A 12,028-nucleotide genomic window follows, 5' to 3' on the forward strand; every position below is an offset into this window, starting at 1 on the left:
TAACTAAAACTGTGGCCAGAATTGGTTACAAGCGGTCTAATTGATAATGTTGGAGGTGTGGGGGCATTAGAAGCAAAATTTGCCTAAATGCATTTTTGCCCCTTAAAAAAGTTCTATGTTTCAGTTGTGTGAATTAAATATCTAAAGATTGCTGTATAATTGTAATACAGTATGTACACATACATATTGCTGTCTGTATTACCATAAAAAGACAAACTGAAATAATTAAAGACTTTTTTAAAAACCTGAGCTTATACAAGGTTTTTCTTTGGTCTTTTTCCTCAAGTCTTAAAACAGTACAAGCAGTTGCCAGCTACAGACTGGCTACACCCCGGTGGGGGCTCATTAGTGTCGAGCAGTCAGGCATGGAATATACTCTTTTAGGATTTTATTCCTTAAACTAGAGCACAGTGTTGACATGACTGCACTGTACTGAGGCTACTGAAATAGACAAAACAAACACCTTCTTTCCAATTGTTTTGATATACATGTGTATTCTGAAATTGGGCTTCCTGGTTTGATTTCATTTCGAAAAGCAGTACTAATTGTAATTTTCACTGCCTTTTCACTCATTTTTTTGATTTGGAACAGCTCTAAACTAAACCACTTAGTAGAACTGTAAATCTGGAACCCAGCCTTTGAGAACAAACCCTGGCAGTGTTGCCCTGCCACACTGGTGGCAGTGTGCTGTGGAATGCCCCTCACGGCGTAACGCATCTCAATCAGGAGCCCCCACACACGGCGCAGCTCTGAGAAGAGCGCGCCTGATGAAAAGCAGACACTGACGGCAGCGCAGAGCGTGCTGGACGATGAACATCTGGAACTCAGCTGTCAACATTCCCTTCCAACTTTGAAAGAGCCCTCGGAGGCCCGGAGCATTCAGGGAGCCATTCCGGCTGAGCTATGTGAGCCACTTCTAAACAGCCTGGGCTCATAACTGGATCTGACACCCCACAGCAAAAGAAGCCTCGCATTAAAAACAACACCCGGAGCAAGAGCAGATCCCTCGCGTTCTTCATAGCTTTGAGCTTGCAAACATGCAACTCTGCCACAGGAAAGTGGTTTTGATTATAAAGTTGAACAAATGTCCAACTGACATTATGGGCATGTGCTGCTCCACAGTTTCAAGGCTCTTGAATAATCTTCTCTGGCACTTTCAGAACGCGAACGGCCTGTAATTTGCAATTTTACCACAGCCCTTTCCAAAATAACCCCTGAGGCCATTTGCGTTCACAGAAAGATTTAAGGATAAACCTAAGAGAACTTCAGATGTTCCGTTGAAACACTAGAGGGCACAAGTTGAGCAAAATATCTCTGCTTGGCAAAAGAAATAATCTGGCAAAACAAAAAAAAAATCTAGAATGTTTGTTTTCAGTGTTTCTAACCAACTAGATTCTTTGGCACCGGATTTCATATTGAAGAGTTTGTTACTACAGGTCGCATGTGTCTTACAGTGAAAAAACAGAACTGCTGAAGTGGACAGCTTACACCACACTAGATCCTTCTTGAAAGCTATGCCAAGCTCTTACCCAGGTGGCGGGGCCTGTCCTTCAGGTCCCTGAGCTCCAGGAGGCGCTGTGGCTCGCGGTATAGATGTGGCACGGCAATGTCCTCCAGAGCATAGTGTTGCAGGGGCGGAGGGGTGGGGTGCAGCTGTCCGTTGAGAGGGAGGGGCAGTGGCAGGGAGGGGCTGTGGCGAGGGGCGGGGCTGATTGTGCAGATGCGTTTGGCTGGAGGCTCCAGGGGGGCGGGGGCTCGCTCATGAAAGCCATTCTCCTTGCCCCTGTCAGAGAAAACACACGTACAGATACATATATAAGAGCTGAAAAAATTACAGAAAGGGGGAGACCATTCCAAGCGATCCTAGCTCATTGGGTTGCTAGCACAAATCTGAAAAAGTCACTGAAATTAAGTTATTGGCTTCAACAACACAGCCTGCTTGTTTTATACTCCCACAATCCTTTGTTTGCTGTGTCTGAAGCCACAAAGGATTTGAACCCAAAGACCTCTGAACAGGATTCCAGAGCCCTAACTGCTACATAACAGAGTCGACCTTCTCCAGACCCCACCGTCACTGCATAAAGCAGCAATTCCTGTTCTTATTTTTAAACTGCACTTCCCCTTATTTTCAACTTTAATCCTTTGGTCTGTGTGTCGTTATTGATTCTGAGGAAGTCCAGTGGGTTAACTCTGTCAATGTTCAGGGATTCTGAGGATTTTAAATACTTGAATCAGGTCTCCTCTATATAGAACAGCCTGCTAACTATGGTTCAGATATCCAGTCTGTTGACCTGAGAGGGTCAAATGTTTGCTATATGCATACAGTGACATAAGCTTTAGAAACAGCTTGCTGGCTACTGCTCACTCTTCAATATTTAGCTAATTTCTTATGTTGGAGGTTGAATCAGGCCTCGGACAAGCCGAGAAAGCCAGTAGGTCACACTGATCAACAACAGCCTCACAAAACATCTGTATTACTGAGTACAATGAGTTTGCATTACTTAGGAAAGTAATAAAAAGGACGTGACTCACAGAAACACTTCTCCAAGCACTGCGGGAGTCTGACAAGCAGCAGCCCGAGATGCGGAGCGCGGAGTGAGGGAAGGCGCGCTGCAGGCTCACCTGTCAGGGCTGTGCCTCTTGCCGCTCTCGCTGGTCTCCAGCAGCAGCTCGGAGGAGTCGGGCGGCGAGGCCAGGGTTGTGCTCAGCAGGAGGTGCTCGTGCTGGGAGAGGTACTGGGCTGGCGTCTGCTTGGCGGCACGAGCGCAATGCAAGAGCTCCCTCTGCAGCAAGGGCAGGTTAGCCTGCGGGGGGCAAACACAGCGGGTGACGCGCTGAAGAGCAGGAGAGTGACGGTGAGGAAAACATGCGAGCTGTCTTTCTCAAGGCACCGGTAAATGGCACTGCATTGAGGATACCGCAGCTTCAATTACATGAACAACACGACAAATTGATGTGCTGCCAGGGTCTTGAATCATTTCTAATTTCATCTTTTGATCTTGGAGATGGAAACATTGGAAAGAAGGTGTAAAGGTCAAAGAAAATGTCAATTGTATTTTTTATGTCTTCCCTGAACAAAAAGTTTTAAAGCACTTGGAAAAAGAAAAAAAACTTCAATTCATTATATGACATGTAGATGGATTGTTTTGTCCAAAATTTTGATGTACAGCAGGGCCAGGCACGTGGATACGGGCCCTCCTGGGGTAATGAGAACCAGACCCTGGTGTGCATAATTACACCCACTTCCTCGTACTCCGGTTTAGGCCTCCGCGCATATGTTGTCTGTCATTTAGCCGTCTTCCACAGGCGGAAACAAGATTTAAGGCGCCCTCAGAGCCGAATGCCTGCATTAATGCGATATGGAGCCCATATGGTGCTCTGAGCTTATAAAAGGAAAAAAAATGTTTTATAGTCATGTTTCACACTTCCGAGCACTCCAACCGAACCGCTGAGGGAAAACCTTGCTTCAGACTCAGAATAAATAACGGACAGAAAGAGGTGAAAAGTATCTTTTGACCTCTCCTGATGTTCACTCCTTGACCAAGTGGATTATAACTATATCCTCTGTAGAGGCAATAATTACTGAATTAAAAAAAAAAGCTTTAGAACACACCTCTGACATGAAGAAGCCTTTCATGACTGCAATAAATATTTGTTATCTAAGTAAATTGAAAGACAGGGGGATTTTCATGATGCAAACTGGTGTAAAGCCTCAGAAAGAATGTTCCTGTTCTTCAGTTTACCCCTTCATCAGCTATACAGAGTAAACATCTTTGAAATTTTAAATCACAGAAACATCTCACAAATTTAAGGTCATTCCTATGTCATCCCTAAAATGTTTAGCTATTGTTAAGACCATATCCATATTTGGGATCCTTTTTTCCAGAACTATTATTGCAATGAGACATACAGTATACTTTATAAGATGGGTTGTTGCAAGTGAAAAATCATTATTATTGCTGTTGTTGAACTCAGTGTAATATATAAAAAGGCCTTTAATGAAATAAATGCTTTACAACATACAGGTGAGGCACAGTGTATTGCATTTGGAGAAAAAATAGCAGGAACAGTGAAACTGATACCCCATAACAATCTGGTTCACCTTTAAATAAGAATTTTCCACACAATTTAACTTTCAACAAGCTTATTATAAACTGAAAAATGCTTAATCCTGCAGGGCACACTTGCTAAATTCAGAAGTGACACACAGCCCTGTCAGTCACATAGGGACAGGAAGTTTTGGGGCTTTGGATATGATGCAAGAGGTTCCCTAAGTGATCGAGGAGGTACCTTTAAAAAAGGAATCACGAATGGCCGCAGGGGGAAGTTCGTCGCCTCTTGGAGCCTGGAGTGGAATTCTTCAATTGTGACCGTGGAATTCTGCAGAGGAATTATCCCACAGGCAACAGAATGGTTAAAAATTAAACACCACCTGACATCACCTTAATTTACAACCCATATGATGAATGAGAAACTTTGCAGACCCTTCCCATGACTAAAAATTACATCATGAGAACAATAAGAAAACAGATGTACTCCAGCCTCAAATGAATTCTGACTGTGCCATTACGGGCTACTGCACTGCTGTTGTCCACAGACACAAATCCTGTACTGTGTTCGTGTTGGATTATATTGTATTGTTTCATTCACTACATAAACTCTCATGTTGCCTTTTGTAAATTATGAAACTTTATGCGTTAAATTGTACTATTAAATTTCTAAAGTATTTTTGCTGAATCGAAGTCAAATAACAAAGGCACCGGATATATACAGTACATGCTTCCTCATTACAATCTGAACAGCGGCCACACTCACCACCAGAGCAAGCACCAGGCTGCGGACACTTTCTCCGATTTCGGGGGAGATGTCGTTACCAAACTGCTGCAGTGTGGTCAAGAAGCGTTTCAGCTTGCTGAGCTGCCGGGCTCCACACGTGGCTGGGAGCTGCTGATTGGCCAGAGAGGAGGAAGAGGAGGACGAGGGCCCGTTGCTGAAGCGCTGAGGCGGGGAGGGCACACCGTTCAGAGTGGGCGGAGAGTGGCTGATCCCATTGGTCACTAGCACACATGGGTAGAAAGGCGCATGACATGGGAGGCCTGGGGGTGTCCAGCGAGGACACACTTACACCCTTTTGCATGTCAGTACTTGAGAGGATCTCCCACTGACTCTCATTCACCCATTTTCAATAACAGCTTATTTCAATACAGGGTCAAAGTGAGCCGGAGCCTAACCTGGTAGATAATGGGCACAAGGCAGGATGCAGCTGGATGGGATGCGCACCACAGTGCACACAGATGGGGAACAATGTATGTCAAATACATGCCAAATGCCAAATTATCCTAGACAGTGTGACTATGGTGAGAGAGAGGAGGCCAGAAAACCCATGTGGCCACAGGTGGAACATGCAAACTCCACCTAGGAGGTGCCCCAAGCTTTAACTGAACTCAGGACCAACTAATATTAACTGACAATAATAATAAAAAAAATTTGGGGGCACTTTTAATTTTTTAAGAAGACACCATTTCATTTCATACTGTCCATGAGAAGACTTTCTTAAAATTTGGTCCTGGAATATATATATATAGGTATAGCAATAACTACACTTACAGGCTCACTTTGGGGAATATTCATCACCAGACTGCTATAATGTAACAGAAACCCTCCACCCTGTGAATTGTTCCTTGTCTTACACAGTACACCTGCTATGTAGAAATGTGAACTTGCCTTCAAATCAATGTGTATTGTCCATCATAGATAAATTTACCTTCCAGGATAAATATGACCTGATCGAAAAAGGAGGATTTTCCATGCTCCATATTCACTTTGTGAGGATCTGAGTGTTTTCCTGATGTTACCAGGGGCATTTAGAAAACATTTCTTCCGACAGATGTGTCAGTGCTGAAGAATGTGCCTCTGTGCTCATTCACAGAGTTTCAGGAGGGTAAACCTAAATGACCTCAGCTGAAGCAGAAAAGTACTCAAAGGCCTTAGATAAAACAAAACAGCAGCTCGATACAGTTATAACCACTGGCATTACAAACAGGAGGGAACTGCAGGCTGATAACAGACGACTCACGTGTGGTGGAGGAGAAGGAGGCTGGCCGGGGCCCGCTGGGGTTGACCGGTGGCAGGGGTGGCATGGCAGAGGGAGTGGACCTAGAGTGAACCTTGACCTCCACAGGGGAGCCGGGCATGGCAGGGGGTTTCTTCTCTCCGCTGTCTGAAAAGAGGATGAAAGGGACCTTTAAAAAACTGTCTGTGGACAGGAAACTACAGCAACCGGAACACAGGTCGCTGTCAACTTCAAACACAGGTCCACAACTAAAACAGCACCAGCCAGTTAGTTAGAATCAGTACCTCAGAGAGGTTCATGTCTTAAAAAAAAAGAGGTTTGAAGTAATGGAAAATTTAAGTTTGGTCGTTAACACAAAGTTCAATACTAAGACTGGCCTCTTGGCTGTACACTAGATGCTGGAAACACTTCCATATACAGACACCTTTGTCAGGAAGGTGAACGCACTTCTACTCTGACTAGAGATAAAACACAGTAACAACTGAGTACTATCTGAGTACAATAGTAGCTTCAGGAAACACAGGGGACTTTAAATCACATTAAGATGGATAATTGGGCCTAAATCCTGAAAAAGACTTAGTCAGAAATCCTCTTGAGGACAGTACTCACACAGGGCTCAGCCACAAGAAATCTATGTGACATTCATATAAGTGAGTGATTCTCTGACGTTTCCAGAATATCATTTTAAGCCTTCCCTCAAAAAATATGAACAAAACCTCTGTTTTTTAAAAGAAGCTTGTTCTCTGAATTAGCCAGATGTCATCCAGCCCTTGAGCTGCAATGCGATTTATTGGTGAAGTGCTAATGAAAAAGCTCATTGTGATGAGAATAATGTTCTGCTATTGAGAATTAGGGAGGAAGATTTCTGTATTTCACGGTTACCAACAGGACCTCAGAACTATTGAGGGTTTAATACGTACTCCCAGAACACACTGGCTCAGACACGAACACCAAATCCTGGAAAGGAAAACAAAAAAAACTTTAACAGGATTAGTGTTTTATTGCCCATGAGAAACTGAAAGTTCCTGAAGACTGCTGTCTCCTATCTAGAGCAATGCCAGCTGGTCACGGTGCTGTAATATATAGAAAAGAAACACCTGGCCAGTTATTAGAATAATAATTATTTGCATCCATGTAGCACTTTTCTTCTCAAAGGATCTCAAAGTGCTTTACATATAGGAGGGGACCCACATCATTCACTGTTGAAGTGCAGCCCCCACCTAGGTGAGGCGCAGGACACTCATATTATGCACTCGGTACACTTAATAATTAGATACGTAGTGAAAAAACCTCCCAAGTTATATAGTAAAAGCATGATCTTCAGCTGAGCTGCATGGCACAGGAGGGGAGGGGTATCAATGCCTGGCTGAGGTGACTGACCCTTTGAGCTGAAGAACAGCTGCAAGACTCTAAATTTTAGATTCATCACCACGACGAAATGGGATGAAAAACAAGAAGCAAAAGGAAGTCTTCACCCTTTTGCAGGTTTTGTTTTGCAGCTCCTAATCAAATGCTTTTAATCGAGACAGTTCTTCTCCCCAGATATATCCTCCCCCCAAAGACCAGTCTGAGTAATTGTGCAATTAAACAGATCAGGCTGTCTCAGGTTGTATTCCCTGTTACACCTTACTGCCCAGTTTTGCAAAGGACCTCCTTGTGTTATCCTAAGCTTAATAAGGTTCCCCACAATCTTTTACATGTGTAGCTCAATGTAAAAGAGAGCTCTGTGCCACCTGTGTTCAAACATGGTTGCTCACAGGTATTTCCTGTTTCATAACCTCACTCCCCACAGGCAGCTGGGAATTCTGCAAGGCCAGAAGTCTAACTGGAGAATTCAGCTTCCAATAAGTAAATATCAACTTCTGTATCATGTGCTGTCCCACTGAACCCTGTAGCAATGAACTGTATTTGTTACCTGCTTGTAAAACCTGCTGCAAATTAGATTTACATCTCTATTCCTTAAAGAGTATGCTGAAAGATTTCCTCTACCTACCAAGACTTTCACTTACAAACTTTAAAATTCTTCAACTCAAAGCTGTGGCAAGGAGCAGAAAACACTATGCTGTAAAAGACACATGATTACCATGGCCACAATGAAATCCAGTCACCTTCTACCAAAAACTAATTTATTTCTTCAAAAGCAAGGTGGCCATTTTCTGCAAAAACAGAGAACAAAAACTGATTGCCAGTTTATCTTTCAGAAGAGAACAGCATATCCTCTTTATACAAGTTCTGAACACCTGTCTGGTACTCTGCTGAGAACAAAAAAAGCAGCCTAAAATAACCCTTACGTTTATAGATTAAATTAATAAATTCAAATTACAGATATTAAAATATTCATCATTACCAGGAAGTTAACATATACATGTCAGAGCTAAGTGAAGCTTAGCTAAGTGCTAAGCAAAGAGCTAAGTGAAGTTCTTGCTGAAGAACACATCTTGACTTCTCTGTGAAGTCAGCCTCTACTCGTTCATTTGCAGCTGCCACATTCACACAGTGTGCTGTAGCAGGATGTGTTAAACAAGCACAAACAAGAAAAACTTGTACTTCTAAGGCCAGTTAGGCAGGAACAGTATCCGACCACAAAGTCACCTTGACCCTGTGTTCAGCCACAGGGGGTCTGCATTAGTTCCGGCTCAGCAGAGAATGGCTGCCGCTTCACCTCAGGCTGTCTTGGCCCTTCTCTCCCTGGGAGGGGGCTGCCCGGTTCTGCACTGCGCACACGAGGCAGCGAGGAGCCCTGGACAAGCTGAACTCTTGCGCTCGCACTGCTGCGCTCCGCTGTCACATGAGGTACATTCTGACAGCTTTCTGGGTCTTCCATCTGCGCCTCAGCTCGTTTGCAATTCCTGGCTCCGGCCCTTTTCTGTGGTAATGCAGAGCCTTCTGCACTGCAGCCAGAGGCTTTCCTCTGATCACTCCACCTGCTTTCCATCTCGACAGGGCTGGGGAGCAGCAGCAGGAAGTCTGGTCTTTGTGCTTCCACAGCGACGCTACAACTGCTGTACAGAGTTCTACAGAACACTTGGTCCAAAAGACCAATTAAATGGCATGAGATTTTCTCTCCGAGCTGGTGAAATCAACGTTTGTCACCTTAGAAAATTGCCTTCTCCTGGCTACAAATCTGTTTTATCTGCAGAGCTGCGATCCATGACCACTTGCATTCATAGTACTGAAAATGTCACAGGCTAACAGTGAAAGCTACACGACACCGGTCTGGGCAAAACTAGGAACTAATTTAAAAATCCTGGGTCAGTAATTGATGACAAACACTCCATATATGCATCCCTTTATTCCACAATAGAACAGTTCAGTCTCTGGCTAATAAGACGTATTAACACTGTGGTGTCTTCAATGGAAAACAGGAAGGGGAAAACAAAATGAGCATCTGCCAGAAGACTCCCTGTGCGTTGTGCTGCGCTGATCCAGAGCCCACTGAGCGTGAAAGACCTACACAAACCAGGACATGGAAAGACAAATGCCCACTGACTATATTTAGAGAGAGGAGACAGACCACGCAACCTGCTGTCAGCTGAGTGAGAAGGATCTTACTGTGGGGCCACCTTGGATAAATATTGATCCAGAGCAGTCTATTTGACTAGCTAGTCTGTGTGCCACCTGTTTTCAATTGAAAAGGAGAAAACCTGCTCTCTTAGAAGCAAAAACAAACAGAATAGAGCATTCACAATGCAATGCACACTACTGGCCAGATTGGCCAATTGATAAACACAGCACACCATGATAATTGCAGGAGGATAGATTTTTATTGTTTAAAATGAGATCACAGCTTTATTTCTACTTATCCAAAGCTTACCTCCTCCACCCTCAGCAAACAGTTTCAGCATTTGGGAATATTTAGTGTGCCATAAATTTGATAAAGGGGACATTAAGAGTCCTACCAGCTCTAAGAACAGGAAAGGTAGCTTTCTGTGGAAGTCAAAGACCTCAGAGTCCATCAATGTCACCTGTAATTTCCCCCTCATAGAACAGGGTAATTGAAGACGGATACCTGTATGTTACTGGAGAAAGTAACATTTTTGCTATATTTTGTATCACCAAAAAAAAAAAACAGGTGGACCATTAAACTCCTTCCATCTGGCGTTACCAAAGGAAGAGCCTTCATATGTTTCCAGTTATCTCAATAAGCAGACTCAGTGAACTTAGCTTACAACAGACTCAAAAAGTAATGGGGTGCCTCAGATGTTTTAACAGCCTAAATATCAGTTTCAGCAAGCTAAATGATGGAACATACATTTACAAATACGCCAGTGGGGAGCTGCATCATTGTGCAACCTACAAAGGGACAAACAGATGCTAATTCTACACTGAAAAGTAGGCAAAAAGTGGAAAATCAAGGTTTTGGCTGTAGAACCTTCAGATGTGGGGAGATGTGGGAGAAAGCAGGCCACAGCGAGGGTAAGGAGGCCAAAGCAGATCTGATAGATCCCCATTTCACCTCCCATGTTCATTGTCACACTGACCTTTCAATCTGTGTCCTTTCACAGAGGTCTGGGGCTCTCTGGGGCTCTCAATCCGCATATTTTCACAGAGGTCTGGGAGTCTTGATGCCAAAAGACACTATCCTTAATCTAGGGTTATTATTATTATTCCTCTTTCCACACACCTGAAGAAGCTTCAAAGCTGAAACATTGTTTTTTTTCTTTCCACTTTACAGTGTGGAACTACTGCTTCCACATACAAATAAGAAATGAAAAACAAAATGTAGAACTTGTAAATACATGCATACAATATTTAATACCAATACTTTGGATAGAAATACTCCATAAACTATTGGAGTCTGTACTAGTCAGTATTTGTTCCAGAGTGGGACAAATCCAATTGGATATATATTTTAGCAAATTCTTTGTTTATTTAGGACAGAAGTGTAAATCTTATTTTTTCAATTTTATTGCAAACGATCTCCTAATTTTATCTTTATCTGATTTTATCTCCTATTAACTCAAAATGAACATAAGGAAGGTTATAAAAATCTAGCTGTTTCTTTGACAGAAGACCGAATATAGGATTCCATACTCCCACAATCCTTGGTGTAAAGAAGTGTCTCCTGTGTTCAGTTTTAAATATGCTTTCCCACAGTTTCTACTTGTGTTCTCCGGTTCTTGTTTCATTGTAGAACCTGAATAAGTACATTAGGCTGTGTTTGTCAAAGCCTTAGTGAAGATTTGAAATATTTGAACCAGGTCTCTTCTATTCAATACTAAAAAAATTCAGCCAGGGTAGAACCCTTTGAGTGAAGTGATGTATCTGGTTGCTCATTTCTGGAATGGAGCAGCAATAATCTTTTTTGTAACATAGTGACCAAAACTGAAGCCAGTTTATTCACATACTGTATATTACTGTGTGTGGAAACCAGATTCCCACGTATTGTATGTATGTCTAGAGGAGTATTTTCTCAAGTCCTGTTTGTGTTTAACACAGACAGCCTCTGGGGAAAACCTACAGAGATCCAGGTGCTTCCAATCTCTTTGTCTAACAAGCATGCAAACCCACAGCTGGGGAGACTCAGGTAAAATGCAAAAAGCCAGATGGAGAAGGACAGGCAAGAGGCAAGGAAAAGTAGCCGTGAACCAGAATAACCTGGGTAACTAAACAGTTTTCACCTCGGAAACCCACGAAAAAACAAGGAGCTGTGTCATTATTCCACACATGGCGGAAGCACCGAAAGAGCTGTACCACTGTGGAGGAGGTATTAAATGTGAGAGACTGGCTGCAGAGGTTCAAGCCCTGAATGTGCCACTGGCTCATCCTGCGTCACCCAGAATCACCTACTGAGCCTCCTTGTGCTTCCAGTGACTGCTGGCTTTGGTGCAAAACTCCCTAGTCTCTGTATTTTGCTTTGAATAAATAAGTCTTCTAAAAAGAACTCATTACTACGTATCAGTTTTATTTACTTCCACAGTGAAAGAAGTACTAGTATGAATGTATCACTTGAGA

General features: G+C 43.1%; 1 protein-coding gene across 2 annotated transcripts in view; it reads right to left on the minus strand.

Annotated features, from left to right (window-relative positions):
• The window catches only part of cbfa2t2 (CBFA2/RUNX1 partner transcriptional co-repressor 2), a 45,437-nt gene that overhangs the window by 8,843 nt on the left and 24,566 nt on the right, over nucleotides 1-12,028 (minus strand). For both annotated transcript variants that reach the window (XM_088937693.1, XM_088937694.1), the window contains exons 2-6: nucleotides 6,077-6,220; nucleotides 4,816-5,057; nucleotides 4,291-4,380; nucleotides 2,623-2,804; nucleotides 1,530-1,783 (exon numbers count right to left, since the gene is read on the minus strand). In XM_088937693.1, the coding sequence (XP_088793819.1) occupies nucleotides 1,530-1,783; nucleotides 2,623-2,804; nucleotides 4,291-4,380; nucleotides 4,816-5,057; nucleotides 6,077-6,220 (912 nt within the window). The remainder of the gene's footprint in view (nucleotides 1-1,529; nucleotides 1,784-2,622; nucleotides 2,805-4,290; nucleotides 4,381-4,815; nucleotides 5,058-6,076; nucleotides 6,221-12,028) is intronic.

The sequence above is a fragment of the Atractosteus spatula genome, chromosome 19 (assembly GCF_055471065.1).
Source record: "Atractosteus spatula isolate fAtrSpa1 chromosome 19, fAtrSpa1.hap1, whole genome shotgun sequence".
Taxonomy (NCBI): Eukaryota; Metazoa; Chordata; class Actinopteri; order Semionotiformes; family Lepisosteidae; genus Atractosteus; species Atractosteus spatula.